The sequence below is a fragment of the Zychaea mexicana genome (assembly GCF_025766255.1).
Source record: "Zychaea mexicana strain RSA 1403 chromosome Unknown BDB00scaffold_50, whole genome shotgun sequence".
Taxonomy (NCBI): Eukaryota; Fungi; Mucoromycota; class Mucoromycetes; order Mucorales; family Lichtheimiaceae; genus Zychaea; species Zychaea mexicana.
In genome coordinates this window covers 1-15,520 of record NW_026516713.1, presented here as the reverse complement: position 1 = coordinate 15,520, position 15,520 = coordinate 1, and the positions used below count along the sequence as shown (strand labels likewise).

At 43.5% G+C, this 15,520-nt stretch overlaps 7 protein-coding genes across 7 annotated transcripts; 4 read left to right on the top strand and 3 right to left on the bottom strand.

Moving 5' to 3' along the window:
• Positions 1-627: 627 nt before the first annotated feature.
• BDB00DRAFT_977223 (uncharacterized protein) lies at positions 628-3,732 on the top strand. The gene is made up of 8 exons (XM_053129934.1): positions 628-1,030; positions 1,139-1,471; positions 1,542-1,812; positions 1,891-2,264; positions 2,354-2,415; positions 2,477-2,575; positions 2,643-2,986; positions 3,052-3,732. Exons 1-8 carry the CDS (start codon positions 688-690, stop codon positions 3,683-3,685), a joined length of 2,460 nt encoding a protein of 819 aa, XP_052978397.1. The 5' UTR covers positions 628-687; the 3' UTR covers positions 3,686-3,732.
• Positions 3,587-4,561, bottom strand: BDB00DRAFT_829295 (translation initiation factor IF-3, C-terminal domain-containing protein). Its single transcript, XM_053123933.1, has one exon. It carries the CDS (start codon positions 4,391-4,393, stop codon positions 3,704-3,706), a length of 690 nt encoding a protein of 229 aa, XP_052978396.1. The 5' UTR covers positions 4,394-4,561; the 3' UTR covers positions 3,587-3,703.
• Positions 4,562-4,601: 40 nt separating this feature from the next.
• Positions 4,602-5,831, bottom strand: BDB00DRAFT_453013 (eukaryotic translation initiation factor 3 subunit J). The gene is made up of 5 exons (XM_053117444.1): positions 5,690-5,831; positions 5,390-5,622; positions 5,193-5,313; positions 5,025-5,125; positions 4,602-4,957 (listed from the first exon to the last, which is right to left on the bottom strand). Exons 1-5 carry the CDS (start codon positions 5,700-5,702, stop codon positions 4,706-4,708), a joined length of 720 nt encoding a protein of 239 aa, XP_052978395.1. The 5' UTR covers positions 5,703-5,831; the 3' UTR covers positions 4,602-4,705.
• Positions 5,832-6,052: 221 nt separating this feature from the next.
• BDB00DRAFT_883526 (vitamin B6 photo-protection and homoeostasis-domain-containing protein) lies at positions 6,053-6,912 on the top strand (the record flags this gene model as incomplete). The annotated part of the gene is made up of 5 exons (XM_053128242.1): positions 6,053-6,267; positions 6,339-6,414; positions 6,486-6,571; positions 6,634-6,727; positions 6,808-6,912. 5 exons carry the CDS (start codon positions 6,053-6,055, stop codon positions 6,910-6,912), a joined length of 576 nt encoding a protein of 191 aa, XP_052978394.1.
• Positions 6,913-6,966: 54 nt separating this feature from the next.
• BDB00DRAFT_765913 (vitamin B6 photo-protection and homoeostasis-domain-containing protein) lies at positions 6,967-8,010 on the top strand (the record flags this gene model as incomplete). The annotated part of the gene is made up of 4 exons (XM_053119552.1): positions 6,967-7,032; positions 7,119-7,542; positions 7,681-7,885; positions 7,959-8,010. 4 exons carry the CDS (start codon positions 6,967-6,969, stop codon positions 8,008-8,010), a joined length of 747 nt encoding a protein of 248 aa, XP_052978393.1.
• Positions 8,011-9,007: 997 nt separating this feature from the next.
• BDB00DRAFT_958541 (aldehyde dehydrogenase domain-containing protein) lies at positions 9,008-11,564 on the top strand. Its single transcript, XM_053129682.1, has 11 exons — positions 9,008-9,137; positions 9,194-9,295; positions 9,386-9,605; positions 9,679-9,792; positions 9,877-10,013; positions 10,086-10,375; positions 10,463-10,697; positions 10,801-10,820; positions 10,910-11,081; positions 11,167-11,224; positions 11,320-11,564. Exons 1-11 carry the CDS (start codon positions 9,086-9,088, stop codon positions 11,405-11,407), a joined length of 1,488 nt encoding a protein of 495 aa, XP_052978392.1. The 5' UTR covers positions 9,008-9,085; the 3' UTR covers positions 11,408-11,564.
• Positions 11,565-13,400: 1,836 nt separating this feature from the next.
• BDB00DRAFT_829263 (glutaryl-CoA dehydrogenase) lies at positions 13,401-15,336 on the bottom strand. Its single transcript, XM_053123932.1, has 7 exons — positions 15,140-15,336; positions 15,006-15,073; positions 14,783-14,906; positions 14,595-14,704; positions 14,289-14,506; positions 13,994-14,215; positions 13,401-13,896 (listed from the first exon to the last, which is right to left on the bottom strand). The coding sequence occupies exons 1-7, from the start codon at positions 15,292-15,294 to the stop codon at positions 13,531-13,533; spliced, it is 1,263 nt and encodes a 420-aa protein (XP_052978391.1). The 5' UTR covers positions 15,295-15,336; the 3' UTR covers positions 13,401-13,530.
• Between the last annotated feature and the right edge of the window lie 184 nt (positions 15,337-15,520).

The window sequence follows — 15,520 nt, the reverse complement described above, 5'->3', positions numbered from 1 at the left end:
CTAGAGTAGAATGTTAAATGTAGCTTCATGTATGACGTTGCTATCTATGATCAGCTGCAAGGACTTGGTGGAAGAAGAACGAAGAGACTTGGCTAAATAGAAATTTCCAAACAGGTTCCCAGAACCAAACAAAAAAGCTATGCTGCGATTCACGAAAATGGGCCCGCGAGCTATAGACGACGTGCGGTGCATGTCTGTGTATGTACAGATTCACCATCGGTGGTTACATATGATATTATTGTCAGTGGTTGTGGCTAGCATCAAACCGAGCTTTAAATTTGTGCGTTATCTTCATCTCCTTTCTCTTCATTAGGGGAAGAAAGGACCAGCGACATTGCGTAATGGGGAAATCAAACAAATAAACCAGCTCCTTATAGTATTCTCACGCGCATAGACCCAAGGTTTCTGCAAAGTTTGTTGTTGTTGTCGTTGCTGCCGTCGCCAGTTGGGCGTTATTTTAGTCGATGATCTAAAATGTGCTTCGTACCAAAATATTTACATTGTTCCCAAAATGATGTGTTGACCTGCTCTCTACAGGATAACAGTCCCCCTGGCTCTGCTTATCGGCGCGTGGAGATGCAGCTGTTACACTAAAACGGGACAGCCTTTTTCTTGGGTATAAAAGGCCATATTCTCTCTTTTATTTCCTTTAGCTTTGAATACATTTTTGCTGCACACACATATAGTATGCCGCAAGACTATTCATCGACTAAACATCAAAACGATGGAGATTTGGAACAAAGTCAAGAAGGGCCGTCATCATCATCTTCATCGTCTCCACCCCAAAGGCCCAACAAAAACGTGCCACCGTTTCTTGAGCCAGCAATGAAATGGATACTTGAAGCTGTCGGATCATCGAAAGGCGAGTATGCACCGCTAATTAACCGTGGAAAAGGAACCTTGGAGCTTCCACGAAAAACCCGGCGCAAGGTCATCGTTACAGTTGCCGCTATTGTTGGGACTCTTTTTATCATTGGAGGTCTCATAGCATATACTATCATGCACAGTGGCGGTGAAAAGAAGCACAGAGGTATGCGAAATCCAAATGAATTATCCTTTTTTGATGAGTGCAGTAAACACAGCGATCCATGATACGGGAGGGAAAAAGTGTATGACGATATTCATATCGGACGTTTAGCACCGAGGTTTACCGATCCTGAAAAGGTTATCATTGATGTACCATCAAGCATTTCAGTACGCGAGTTCCTCCGCACCTACACTTCTGAAGCCCATCTTGCCGGCTCGGAAGCAGACAAACGCCAAGCTGAATGGACGAGAGACAAGTTTATTGAATTTGGCATTAGCGACACAAAGATTGAAACCTACTATCCATTGCTTAACTATCCGATTGATCGACAGTTGGCCATTGTATCCGGTCCTGAAGAGCTGCGCTACAAGGCTTCACTTAAAGAAGACGTGGTTGAGGAAGACAAGACCAGTTTTGATCCCGATGCAGTACCAACGTTTCATGGTACGCCCCTTGCTCATCTGCATATATTTTTAGAGTGAAGCTCAGCGTGCTTTTATGTGTTGTTTGTTAGGCTATTCCAAAAACGGAACCGCGCTAGGGCCCGTAGTTTATGCCAATTATGGTCGTGTGGAGGATTTCCAGTTCCTCGTTGACAGAGGCGTCAATCTTAAAGGAACAATCGCTTTGATGCGTTATGGAGGTGCTTTCCGTGGCTTGAAAGTACGGGCAGCAGAACAATTTGGATGTATCGGTGCTTTGATTTACTCGGACCCGATAGACGATGGACCGGTTGGCAAGGAGAATCATAACAATCCAGCTTTATCTTATCCAGGAGGACCATGGTATGTACATTGCTTTTTGCTCTGCAAGAATAATTTACTGGGCCGCTTGAATGTCACTGATATTACCCGCTTTGAAAGGCGGTCACCTTCTTCTGTACAGCGAGGATCCGTTCAATATGCATCTCTACTCACGGGGGATCCATTAACACCGGGTTGGGCTGCAACCGAACATGCTGAGAGACTCAACCGCGACGACTCCCCAGGTTTACCCCAGATTCCTTCACTACCGTTATCGTATCAAGATGCTTTGCCACTGTTGCGTGCAACTCAAAACCATGGCGTTTGTGAAGGCGAAGATTGGGCTGGAGGTCTGGATCAAATTGAATACTGCAGTGGACCCAGCGAGGGAAATGTTTACTTGGCAAACATTGTCGACGATCACACTGCACCTATTTGGAATGTCGTTGGCCGAATAGAGGGAGCTGAGGAACCGGAGCACGCGGTAATTCTTGGTGAGTCTAGATGCTCCTTGCTTTTACACGTGTATGTTTGCAACATGCATGCATGCACGCTAATTGTTACATTTGCTATTGTTCTATAGGAAACCATCGTGACGCATGGGTGTACGGCGCTGTGGATCCATCGTCTGGCTCAGCCGCTATGGTAGCTCAAACAAATTCACTGCTTAATGTTGCTGGGTAGCTAATGTATCATTTTTTAACAGCTTGAATTAGTCCGCACCTTGGGTGCCCTCCTGAAGAAAGGATGGAAGCCGCGCCGAACCATTATCATCGTTTCTTTTGATGCAGAGGAGTACGGAATGGTAAAGCAACATCGATTGTTTGTCAGTACACACCATACAGATTTCAGTACTAACTTTGCTTGGAAAGGTTGGATCCACCGAGTGGGTAGAAGATCATCGTGATTGGCTCAACGAACATGCGTCTGTGTATGTAAACGTTGATATGGGTGTCAGCGGTCCCAACTTCATGGCTAAAGCTTGCCCGTCCCTCAGGCAAGTACTGTACGACGTGACAAGCCAAGTTGAGGATCCACGATCCAACGGTGGCAGTGTCTATGAGGCTTGGAGACAATTGACAAATGCAGATACGCCTGCTGTGGGACAGCTTGGGTCGGGATCTGATTTCGTTGCGTTCATCAGCCATGTTGGCATCAGCAGCGTCGACTTTCGGTTTGAAGGCGACTATGGTGTTTATCACAGCAATTATGACAGGTACAGCAGAGATTAGAAACGTGCAAGGGGGGGGATGTTATGACTGAAATTGGACTATCTGTCAGTTTCCATTGGATGGAAAAGTTTGGTGATCCAACGTTCAAGTATCACGAAACGCTTGTCAAGATCTGGGGCCTTTTAACTCTGCGTCTGTCGGATGATCCGGTTCTACCTCTGTACCCTGGCGACTACTCTGCAGAGATCAAAGAGTACGCCGAGAAACTGCCAATCTATGAAACATTCGGTGGTCCTTACAAGCCGTTCCTCAAGTCGCTCAAGAAGCTTACCAAAGCAACACGCCGATTCGAACGACGACGAGGCCGCCTTGTAGAACGTTTGGAGGAAGAATTCAGTAACTCCACCGATTCAGACCTTCCCAGTGTCCTTTCCAAACGTATGCGAGTTGCCAACGAACGTCTCACGCATTTCGAGCGAGGGTTTATTGATCCTGAAGGATTGAAGGGTCGCCCTTGGTTTAAGCATATTCTCTATGCCCCGCATATACTGACCGGGTATCAGTCGCAAGTGTTCCCGGCTCTCTCAGAGGCCTTGGAGTCCGGAGATACCGAAGAAATCGGACAAGCTATCCAACAGACCGCTGGCCGCATCCGAGCAGCCATCGAGCTCCTGAAGGCAGACTTTGATGACGATGAAGATGACGACGACGACGACGATGATGATGGTGATGATGATGACTAGTTGTGCGAATGACGTTTTTTATTTTCTTTCAAACTGCATAATACAATTTCCACCTGCAAACACTGGCTTTTTCGTACTTTTGTATTCGTTCATATGCTCGGCTACTTTATCAACCACACTGGTCTTATCTTCTTTGTCGAGCCGCTGCTGACCCTTCTTGGTAACGATTTCGATCTTGACCTTGTTGCCTTTTTCCAGAAACTGCTTGGCGCGAGCCAGTTTATGTTCCATGTCATGCTCGCTAACGTTCCATCCAAATACAATTTCTTTAACGACCGCCTCGGGATGTGCTTGTTTCGATTTCTTTTTCTGCTTTTGCTTTTCAAACATGGCCTTCTTATCGAATAAACGACATACTGGCACTTTGCCTGGCTGGACTTCCATCAAAAAGTACTGAGACCGGTCGAACTTTCGTAAAATATCATTGAGACGTCCGCGTTGCTCAATCACTTGGCCTTTTTCGTCGATAAAGGTAATAAAACGCGCCGTGATTTTTTCATCGCGTCGCGGGCGACCCATGGGCTTGCTGGCAGATTCTGATTGACCTGCTGCTCCTGCTGATGCTCGGGTCGTGCTTATGAATGAGCGTAGGGATGCCGCAGCTGGAATAAATGGTGGTGCACTGTGTTGTGGTCGTGAAAGAGGCACCCGCGATAAAGTGCTCAGGCGTGTGTATACACGGAGCTGTCGCGTCAGTGCCCTGTACATTGTCGATTGTGCTTGAAAAAGTGAGGAGAAGAACAAACAGAAACCGAACGATGCTGACTTCTGGTTTAAAATGCGACACGCGATTTGAAACGTGCCAAAAGCAGCTCAGCCTAATTATAATTTTTAACAGTCAAGAATTAGCTATGCCGTAACAGCAGACGTATCTACTGCTTTTAACACGAGCAGACAGCATGTTTCCGCGGATGAAGTTATGTACGAGAGCATACACTGTCCCAAGACCGTTTCCATCCAAACGCGCACAAAATGTTTATAATGTGTTTAGAACTTTTCCATTGTTTTTACGATATTAGATTACATAAAGTCATCAAAGTCATCATACACATCTCTGTACGAAGCACCTTCATCCAAAGTAGCACTCTTGCCGGCAGCAGCAAGTTGAGGCTTTCCTTTCTTCTTGGTTTTGGTGGCTTCCTTGGCTTGTCGCTGCTTTTCGTTGGCCATGGCCGTCAAGCTGGATGCAGCCTTGCGGATATCCATATCCTTGCATGGGACGGCAATCTCACGAACAAGGGTGTCAAGGAACGCGCCGTAGTTTGCGCTTTTCTGTTGACAGAAGGATTAGTTGTCCGTTAAATTGACAACACAGGTCCGACATCACGATGACACTTACAGAGTTTGCAAGAATGATCTCTGCGAGACGCTTGGCATATTCGTTGTATTCTACGCGCGTCTTGGGTTTGTATTCTTCAATAGGCTTGTTCTTGTCCTCCTCTATAAGCACAACCGCAATCTATCAGCAAACTATTCCGCCCTTCCCCAACATCAGCAGTAACTTTACTTGAGACAGAAACGCCCGAAAACAGATCCGTGGCACTGTTCATATCAGCCTCTACTTCAAGTTGGCGCATTCTTTGTTTTCTCTCAAAGGCATCCTCTTCGGTTTCCTCTTCTCGGGCGCGCTATAGTTAATTTACGCGGTTACTGAGTTGTCAAAGGATTGATCGATCGATCGATTGATAGAGAAAGGACACTTACGATTTCAGCCTTCTTGGCTTCGAGGGCCTTCTTTCGTTCTTCCTCAGCTGCCTTCTTCTCGGCAATCTTTTGAGCAAGAGGGACTTTCTTGCGGACGGGAGGCAACTTCTTTTCTTCCTTCTGTTCTTCGTCAGACGATTCTTCCTCCCAGTCGTCCTTTACATCGTCCTCGACATCTTCGTCGTCCCACTTTGACTTCTTGGGAACTGCAACCTCGAATTCTTTTTCGTCCTCTATTGATTGCGGATAAGTCTTTTTTTGCAAAATTGAAACCCGTATTTTTATTTTTATAATGCTCACCCCAATCACTCATTTTTCTGGTTTGGTTTAAATGTCACGAGCAAAAAGAAAAAAAAATTGTTTGGCGAAGCCAGCGGCGCTTTGTTCCGACTAGCAGCTTGCTGTATACGGACAATAAAAAAACATAAGCGCAGGAGCCAGACATATCTACAGTAAATACTTTTTTACATACACACTCATACAATGTCGTTCGTGGCACGGCATCGGACATCGTGCCTGTTAGCCACTCATAATGTACCTCGAATACGGTCGACATTAGCTACACGGTGCTACTCGACACTTAAACACAAACAAGGGAAAGACAGCACCGTGTTGACAGAATATGTTTATGGACGAACTCGGATCTACACAAACCTGCAAACCATGGCCAAGGGAAAGCCAGCAACGACGGGAAAGACCCGCATCGGATCACCAGTGACATCGCCGCCGCTGTCATGGCAATGGCTTCAAAACTCTGAAAATACTTTGGCTTCAACGAGCACTGCGATCGGCGGTGATAAACCCGAACGTCGAGACAACCGAATACACATTCTCGGCTCCCTGAAGCAAAGCATGCGTGAAATGTTTTTGCCTGTCGGGTAGATAAACCTTTCGTTTTGTTTATACTCGTGAATCTTTATTATCGGTATCTGATGTCTGGTTCATGTAGGTACCCAGAGTCAGTTCATAGCTGTTACAAGAAATTCCACTTGTGGCTAGGATTGGAAACCTATGTTGGATCAGCAGTAAGCATCTGATATCATGGTGTGATGGTGTGGAACGTATATTACTGGGGCTAAGCGAAGGCGACTAATAGATTGGCGTGTTATGCTCCCAAGCAATGCTCTCGTCGCTAGGCCTGGGTGCAGCTGAAGCGACTGGAGGTGCTGTCGCTATCCAATGGTGGGTGATCGATAAAGACACGGAAGTTACAGGGCCATATCTAACACAAATAATCACCTTAGGGTTTTGAAGGATGGTATTGGCGAATTTGGCAAATTATTCTTTATCAAACAATTTGCCAGCTCCTTTGATTCACATCCCAAAAGCTGGAAAATTGTAAGATCTCGCATGATTGCAGTAATATGAGTGTTTGTGTTATAGTGCTAATGCGTCTTAATGATACTAGGTGTGTGAAGTCTTTTCGGCTGTGGGTTGCTTTCTTCAACTGTGCACTTCTGTGGTATCACCCAAATTTTTCTTGCCCCTTGCAGCAGGTAATTTCCGTTTCAACTTGTCTATAAGCTTGTTTCTGGGTGGAGCACCAGGTGCTAAATGGATTTTTATCAGTGGGAAACATGTTCAACTTGGTTCATGAGAGTATCTGGGTAGCGAGCCATATGACTTTTACGAAGCATTTTGCTGTAAGTTCTTAAATTCAATGTGCAGACATAGCCTTTTGCTGAGACTGATCTCAAATACCTTTATTTATTTATTTTCCTCAAAAAAGTTAAGCGGCAACATTGGCGATATTGTAGCCAAGGACGACGCTCAAATGTCAACAGCCCATCTTCTCGGTATGCTCACGGGTGTTGGTGTTATTTCACTTTCCCATGAACCAGTATATCTTTTTGGGGCATTTGCATTGCTTACACCCATAAATATCTGGTCCACTATCAAAATGCTTCATGCAGCCGACTTTGAAGTTCTCAACCAAGCCAAGTTGACACTGCTCAGCCGCACATTCATCGATACTGGCAAAGCTGTCGATTATAAGGAACTGAAACCTCGAGAAAGTGGCTTCGGCGAATGGATCAAACCTGGTGCCCACGGAGCCATTCGTCTCAAATTAGGATGCAGTGCAGAAAAATCGTTTGCCTCGGTTGCTGAAGTCCAGGAAACGGTAGATGTGCTAAAGGTAAATATGAATGTGTGTTGCGATGCTGACATTACTCCGAAAGACTTCAACCATTATTGCTTTGCTAACATGGATTGTTGGATATAGAACGAAAATTACCTGCTGAGCTACCGGAAAGGAACAATGCGTGTGCTTTTCCACGACGATGCTGAAGCACCCGATGTGATCCAGTCAATATTACATGCCCTCAAGTTCCATGATACCCTTGCGAAGAAAAATATTCAAAAAGAAGCAGATTGGTCGGGTTATTTGGCTGCGCTGGACGACAGCTTAACTTGGACAAAGCAAAGCGTTTCTACATTCGAGACATCTTTAGAGGAGGATGGCTGGCAAAGCGAAGCTGTTTACTGGAATGATGGGTACGTGAAGAAGAAGTTTGAAGCAAATTTGCAAGATGTCGCGGTTCTAATGTATGTTGCTGCACATGTATAGTGGGGTACGGTTAAGCTGGGAAGGTCACAAGGCATCAGAAAAAACATCATAAACATTTGCATTCCTTCGTCATTTGTATATTACATAAACTAGATTTAAACATAGAACACCCTGCTTTCGCTATAATTGATAAATAACATACTTAATGGAAACTCAACCTTTCAGTCAGATTGGCTGGCTATGCATTGTTTTCCCCAAAGGTAAAGTGAAGTTTGTATATTGTTTCTAACGTTTCTAGTATGACAAATGAAATTCGTTGGTTTTTATTTCCTGTGCAACGTATCACTAAAAGAACACCATGTCAGTCAGTGCATTAATACTTAAAAAGCTATGAAACGTATCTATACATAGGCATCCTAACCAGTAGCGACCTGGAGAAGCACGAGTAGCGGTTGAAGCTACATCTCAGATGACCTTACTTTCCCGCCTAAAAACAAGTGCACTGATAGCTGTCACTGTCAATCTGAAGTGCAAGCTGTTACACCAACGATCGGCTGCAGTTCTATGAAGAATAGCATTGCAAGCTGACAGTGCTGGAGTTGCAACACATGTGTATGTTGCGACCCCTTGTTACCCAGATGTACTGTATTCCATTTTCGCAATAGCATCGAGATAGTAAGTATCGTGCAATAGTATACATATCCCTGGCGCTTGTGTACTTCATACTTGAACGAAATAAAATACATAGCAAACTCACTACGAAGGGTCTGTAATCATAAAATTGTATTACAGTATACTTTTTAGTATTTAATCTGAACGCAATTGTATTTACCTACACGTAAATGGATTAAAAATTATCTTCTGTAAGTTGCTTTCATGAAACAGAGAACATAAAGTTACGTTTGCGCTTCCATTTATACCGACTTGTCGGATAAATTCTCGGCATGCTTCTGCTTGACTATTTGGGTATTCCAAGATGTTGCTTAGTGACACATTATGCTTGGCTTGATTAACCCCGCTTTCAAGAAACGACTAGTCTGTGCGCCATCAAGTGAGTATTAGAATGAGGTACCTGTCCTTCTGGTGACCGGTACAAACCGTTCGTTTCACACATAAATATAGCAAGCTATTCTCTGTTGGCCAACCATTTGGTAACTCTTTTTGTTCCTTTCTATCACCAGCGAAATATGAGCAACTTTGTAACAGAATACACCACTCCCTCTGGCTTCAAGCTAAACTGTAAGTCCTATTGTATCCTCGCTTAGATATTATGCTAACACACTGGTTCGTAATAGTAAACACAGCCTTGTTTATCAATAACGAGTTCGTTGCCGGTGGCAGTACCATTGATACCATTAACCCCGTCAACGGTGAAGTTATTGCAACCGTTCAAGCAGGTATGTACTATTAACAAACATTCGTCACCATTCCTCGAGGTTTGATTGTTATTTGGTATTGACACAAATACTGAACTATAAAATATTAAGCCGAAAAGGAACAAGTTGATTTGGCCGTGGAAGCTGCAGAAAAGGCTTTTTATGGTGGCTGGAAGAAGAGCACCGGACGCGAACGCGCTCGTCTGATGAACAAACTTGCTGACCTTTGCGAACGGGATGCCGAGGAGCTTGCTCAAATTGAAACCTTGGATAACGGAAAGCCACTGACCAATTCTCGTATGGTGGACGTACAGATTATCGTTACACAGCTGTAAGTCCCTGTTCTTTGAGCATATATGCTGATACACCAAGGTATTTGGCTAACATCGCATAATGTACACTAGTCGCTACTTTGCAGGCTGGTGTGATAAGATTCATGGCAAGGTTATTGAAACAGAAGGCAAACTGTCTTACACTGTTCACGAGCCAATTGGTGTCTGTGGCGGCATTATTCCATGGTAATGAAAACAAACGTTAGGCGAGTTTGTGACAACCTGTATTAAATTGTTCTGCTGATTCTTTTTATATCATAATGACATCAGGAACTTGCCTATGGGAATGCTCAGCTGGAAAATTGCTCCTGCTGTTGCGACGGGCAACACTGTGGTCATCAAGACTTCTGAACTGACTCCCCTCTCTGCTATCAAAGTTGCTGCTTTAGTCAAAGAAGCAGGCTTTCGTAAGTATTTTATCTTTATCTTGGATACATTTTTTACACATACTGGAAATCTGACAAAATACTCCTTTTTAGCACCTGGTGTCATCAATATCATTACCGGTTATGGTCACATCACTGGTGATGCTCTTGCCCGTCATATGAAAGTGAGCAAGATCGCCTTTACCGGAAGCCTTGCAATTGGTCGACAGATCATGCGTGCTTCAGCCGACTCTAACTTGAAGAAGGTCACTCTGGAATTGGGCGGCAAGTCGCCAAACATCGTTTTCGACGATGTTGAAAACCTGGATGAAGTCGTCTTTTGGTCAAGAATGGGTATTTTCTTCAACGCTGGACAAGCATGCTGTGCTGGAAGCAGAATTTTTGTGACGGATCGTTCTCATCAATTTATTACTGTACGAAGAAATATTTTCACGCGTCGACTCATTAGGGAAAAAAACATCATATAATAGGTCCAAGAAGGTATATACGACAAGTTCGTTGAGAAATTCAAGGCCTTGGCCGCTTCTGGCAAGGTTGGTGATCCGCTGGAGGCGGACACTTTCCAAGGTCCTCAGATCTCTCAGCGCCAGTTTGATCGCGTGATGGACTACATTAAGGCTGGCAAGGAAGAAGGTGCTACATGTCTTTTGGGCGGAAACCGTGTCGGTGATACTGGCTACTTTATCGAGCCCACTATTTTCACTGGTAAGTTTAATATGTTCAACAACATATTGATGTGTCACGTTTTCGTTTCTTTGCATAATCTGAATTGACTATAACCATTACCTATTTTTGCAACTACTATTAGATGTTACTCCAAAGATGAAGGTAAGTTTCTCTTTCCATGATCTTAATATCAGGCTCCTATGAAGCGGCGTAGGGAAAGCATTGCTTCTAATATACTTAATCGGTATTAGATTATGCAAGAAGAAATCTTTGGTCCAGTAGTTTGTATCTCGAAGTTTACTGATATTGACGATGTCGTCAAAAAAGCTCATGATACCATTTACGGTCTTGCTGCTGCTGTGTTTACGTCAAACATTACCCGTGCCGTCACTCTTTCGAACGAGCTAGAAGCTGGCACCGTCTGTAAGATACAATATGTTTTTATAAGTTCCGTGTTTTAAAGCAAAAAGTGATCGGTTCATCATACTCATCAATTGTATTCTCATAGGGGTCAACTGCTATAACATTATCAACGAGAACAGTCCATTCGGCGGTTACAAACAGAGGTACACAAAACATCATACTCATCAATTACCTGGATGACTTACATGACTGGTACACAGTTGATATGATACTGACCTTTCACTCGTCATTTTAACAGTGGTCAAGGTCGAGAAAACTCGGAGTATGCTCTTGCCAATTATACCCAAGTTAAGGCCATTAAGATTAATGTCGGAAACCCCCTTTAAGTTATACCTGAAAACTTGTTTTATAGCATGTCTATTATTTCCCACTATTAATGATAGTGATATATCTAACAGTTTGTACTTAATCAATGGAGCTTTTTTTACCAACATTATGTCGCTTATTCTCAAAGAACAATTGATATCATAAACTAGTTGTGTGAGGTATTTTGATGTCTTAGCAGTGTGAAAAACTCTCCGTAGTTTTTTATGTAAAGAAATGGCGACATAGTAGTCTAGTAATTTCTTTTTATGATATTATTTTGACTGTTCAAAGGAGATTTGCTCACAGCTCTGTCTAGCGACCACTTACCAGCAGGTAAAGACTTGGACTAACAATACCAGTCCTTATTTTTCTTACCAATTAAAAGCAAGTTTGTGTGAGATGGACATAAAGGTAGGAAGATTATGTTACGAGTTTATTTCGAGATGGTACATACCGCGCCGAAGCTAACTCACAAAGTTTAAATATGTGATGCAGACATTATTTTGTTTTTCGTTTATTTTCAAGTACTGTATTATGTATGTATAAATGGTTCATCTTGTTTACAGTTTTCTGATGAGTTTCGGTTAAAGAACTCATCTTAAACTTTGGTTCTTTCTCGCAGGCTTCGTCTTGTCCTCGGCCTGATCAGAATTCAGGCCTATTCCTATGTCTAGGGTTGAACGACTCATGAAGCAGCACAGCATCTGAAAAAGAGTTTGTTCTAGGCACCCGTCCATAATTGTCATTTTCAAATTGTCCTTGAAGATTACTGGTTAACAACAAAATGCTTGCTTAACAACTCAATTTAGTATATGACATTTTCGCAAATGAATAAACTTACCCTCCGTAAAAAACGCTGGATGAAAAGCCATAGGTTATTAACAACACCCATCTACTATCGATTCAACTTGTTATGAGCAGTATTTATTTGCAGCCTTGTCAACTGGTAAAAAAAGGCAGCAATTGATTTTAGGCAGTAATTAATCTGCTGTACATACGCAGTGGTGGCTGGCTAAAAAAACCGAAGTGCACCGAGTGATTATATGCTATGACACATAATGGATTGCCTCAGGAGTTTTTATATGATGAGCATAAGTCGCTTCGACGAAACAGACCACATGGGAGCAACTAGCTATGAACTTACAAAGCTAGAATCAATGACGAAGCACACTCCTGTGGATACACCTGCCAACACATATGTACCCGGGATTTTTCTCTCCTCTTGCTCTCCTTCCTAAAAAGGGCGGCTACCATTAAACTCGTAGATAGCTTAATTATTATAATACTTGCAGTAACAGAATCCGTTTAAGGTTTTGGTAAGTACGTTGGCAATGGCGAGATTATAGCCGAGAATTTCTGGTTGTGGTTCGTGGTAATCTTACTTTTGCTACTAAAAATAGACAACCCTTTTTGTTGTATCATATAACAGGTGATATACACGATCCTTGAAAAGTACGCTATCGTAGGTTCGAGGAACAATAAACATTCTAAATAAGCAATAATAGACTCAGCTACAGTATTATTCTTCTATCTAACCATATGATATAGTCATATTCTCGTATAAAATGCGTAAATTGCAAGTGCGTGCTCATGATGAAAAATGCGCTATGATGAATTATAGAATTAAGGGCACTCTTCATACTTGTGATATTCTGAGGATTAGGACATGTATACTGTTATACATTGTTTAAATTTATGGAAGGTCTTTTTCGCAAAATGCATAATTTGAACTATCTCTACTGTGTACAAGGGCATAACTTTCTTATAGCGATCCCGTGTAATACTCAGCCTGCAAATCATGACCCACCGCTAATGGATTCGTGCTTCTACCTTTCTATCCGCTTTCTCCCTTTCAATGACTACGCTGTTCTTTCACCCTTTCCCTATAGACTCTCGCATATATTATGCGTCACGTACATATAACCATGCTCGCGTCGCTCTTTGTGCGATAACATCTCGTGGTTATACGAATCAAATAAATCAAGCACAATCTTACCATGGACAGTAGTGGGATTGAATAGGCACAGGTATGTTTTATTATACAAGACAATGGTTAATGGCAATGGAAGAAAAGGGGAAAAAAGGAATTGATGAATGATTATGTTACAAGGAAGAGGGTCATGCTTTTTCTATACACTTTTGTTTACGCAAAGGCAGGGATACCGGTGATGGCCTTTCCGAGAATCAAAGCGTGGATATCATGAGTGCCTTCGTAAGTGTTGACAGCTTCAAGGTTAGCGGCGTGGCGGATGATGTGGTATTCGTCGCTGATACCGTTGCCACCCAACATATCACGGCAATCACGAGCGATGTTCAAGGCTTTGCCGCAGGAGTTGCGCTTGATCATGGAGATCATCTCAGGAGCGAGTTCGCTAGAGTCCTTGAGACGACCGACCTGGACACATGCTTGGAGACCAAGGGCAATTTCAGTGTGTGCATCAGCCATCTTCTTTTGGATCAATTGCTTGCTGGCCAAGGGCTTGCCGAACTGCTTACGGTCAAGAGTATACTGTGGTAGTAAAATGTCAAACGAAATTAAGCTCCATTCGAACCTTTTTGTACAACCATTGTGTAACTCTCGATGTTCATCTGCCTAGCAAACTTACTTCGCGAGCAACTTCCAAGCATGCTTCGGCAGCACCGAGGGCGCCCCAAGCAATACCGTATCTGGCGTTGTTCAAACAACCAAAGGGACCCTTGAGACCCTTGACAGCAGGCAACATGTTCTCGACAGGAACTTCAACGGTATCCATCATGATCATACCAGTGATCGAAGCACGAAGCGAGAACTTGCCCTTGATGGCGGGAGCTTCCAAGCCCTTCATGCCCTGTTCCATAAAATATTCAATGAGCGCCTTCATTCTTCGTTTGTCTCCTCGCCCGCATCTTAATGTGTTTTACCTTTTCCAAAATAAAACCGCGAATGGGAGCACCCTCTTCATCCAGGTTCTTGGCCCACACGACAAAGACATCAGCAACGGGAGAGTTAGTGATCCAGGTCTTGCTGCCGTTCAAGACAAAGTGACCATTGACCTTCTTGGCAGTGGTCTCCATACCAGCTGGATCCGAGCCGTGATTTGGTTCTGTTAATCCAAATGCGCCGATGATCTCACCCTTTGCTATTGTATTGAAGACATATGAACAACAAGCTTTTAATCGCTCCGTCATCCCATTAACCATAATTCCCGTGGTGAACGGAAAACATACCAAGTCTAGGCAAATACTTCTCCTTCTGGGCCTCGGTACCGTAGGCGTTGATGGGGTGCATAACCAAAGAAGATTGGACGGACATAGCTGAGCGGTAGCCAGAGTCGACACTAGTATCGTCCATATTGTCAGTACAGCCCATATGATGCGTAATCCCTTCCTACACTGCAGCCAAGCTTATTATTTACCGTTCAACTTCACGTGCAGTCAAACCATAGGCAACCGATGAAACACCAGCACAGCCAAAACCATCAATAGTGGAGCCGAGGAAACCAAGCTCACCCATCTCAGACATGATATCACGGTCGAACGCTGATTCAAAATAAAGGAACGCACATTAGTTTCTAGTTCTCTCATGTATATGTGGTCCGGGAAAATACATGCGTGTGTTTTTTAACGCTTAATACTCACTCTCATTGCGGTAACCTTCAATAACGCGGGGCAAAAGCTTTTCCTGACAGTATTCGTTTGCAGCATCACTGTGACATAGGAGTCAGCTAGCTGATATTGTAATGCTATCAAAAGATTCCATAATGTAGACATACCGAACCATCTTTTCCTCATCGGTCAAAAGCTTGTCAAGATTCAAAGGATCTTGCCAATTGTACTTTGCAAATGTGCTTCCTGCACGGACGCCAACGGTGCGCTTGGCAGCAAAAGCCGTGGCGGACAAGGGACGGGCAAGACGTGTGGCGAACATGATAAAGTGAGATACAGGAAGAGTGTAGAAGAAGGAACCGACGGCTTCTCTCGGCTTTTTGACAAGCTTTTATACAAGTCAGCAATAATGGCAATCGGATTTTCCCGGACTTTTTTGGCAGAGACCCCACACTTTACTTTTCTCCCACCCTTTCGTTTTTGATCTGCGAGTTGCGTGTGAAATACTATACTGCCTAGGTAACATGAAGCTATCGCTTAGCAATAAC

What these genes read in the sequence shown, in the direction of transcription:
- BDB00DRAFT_453013 (XM_053117444.1), bottom strand. An exon ending in AAGCCAAGAAGGCTGAAATC is followed by an intron (nt 5,314 to 5,389) that starts GTAAGTGTCCTT and finishes AATTAACTATAG; the next exon opens with CGCGCCCGAGAAGAGGAAAC. An exon ending in AGATCATTCTTGCAAACTCT is followed by an intron (nt 4,958 to 5,024) that starts GTAAGTGTCATC and finishes TTCTGTCAACAG; the next exon opens with AAAAGCGCAAACTACGGCGC.
- BDB00DRAFT_977223 (XM_053129934.1), top strand. Translation starts at nt 688, where the DNA reads ATGCCGCAAGACTATTCATCGACTAAACATCAAAACGATGGAGATTTG. An exon ending in CGTCTGGCTCAGCCGCTATG is followed by an intron (nt 2,416 to 2,476) that starts GTAGCTCAAACA and finishes ATTTTTTAACAG; the next exon opens with CTTGAATTAGTCCGCACCTT. An exon ending in ATGCAGAGGAGTACGGAATG is followed by an intron (nt 2,576 to 2,642) that starts GTAAAGCAACAT and finishes TTGCTTGGAAAG; the next exon opens with GTTGGATCCACCGAGTGGGT.
- BDB00DRAFT_829263 (XM_053123932.1), bottom strand. Translation starts at nt 15,294, where the DNA reads ATGTTCGCCACACGTCTTGCCCGTCCCTTGTCCGCCACGGCTTTTGCT. An exon ending in GAAGTATTTGCCTAGACTTG is followed by an intron (nt 14,507 to 14,594) that starts GTATGTTTTCCG and finishes TCAATACAATAG; the next exon opens with CAAAGGGTGAGATCATCGGC. An exon ending in GCTTGGAAGTTGCTCGCGAA is followed by an intron (nt 13,897 to 13,993) that starts GTAAGTTTGCTA and finishes TTACTACCACAG; the next exon opens with TATACTCTTGACCGTAAGCA.
- BDB00DRAFT_829295 (XM_053123933.1), bottom strand. Translation starts at nt 4,393, where the DNA reads ATGTACAGGGCACTGACGCGACAGCTCCGTGTATACACACGCCTGAGC.
- BDB00DRAFT_958541 (XM_053129682.1), top strand. Translation starts at nt 9,086, where the DNA reads ATGAGCAACTTTGTAACAGAATACACCACTCCCTCTGGCTTCAAGCTA. An exon ending in CAGATTATCGTTACACAGCT is followed by an intron (nt 9,606 to 9,678) that starts GTAAGTCCCTGT and finishes AATGTACACTAG; the next exon opens with TCGCTACTTTGCAGGCTGGT. An exon ending in AGTCAAAGAAGCAGGCTTTC is followed by an intron (nt 10,014 to 10,085) that starts GTAAGTATTTTA and finishes ACTCCTTTTTAG; the next exon opens with CACCTGGTGTCATCAATATC.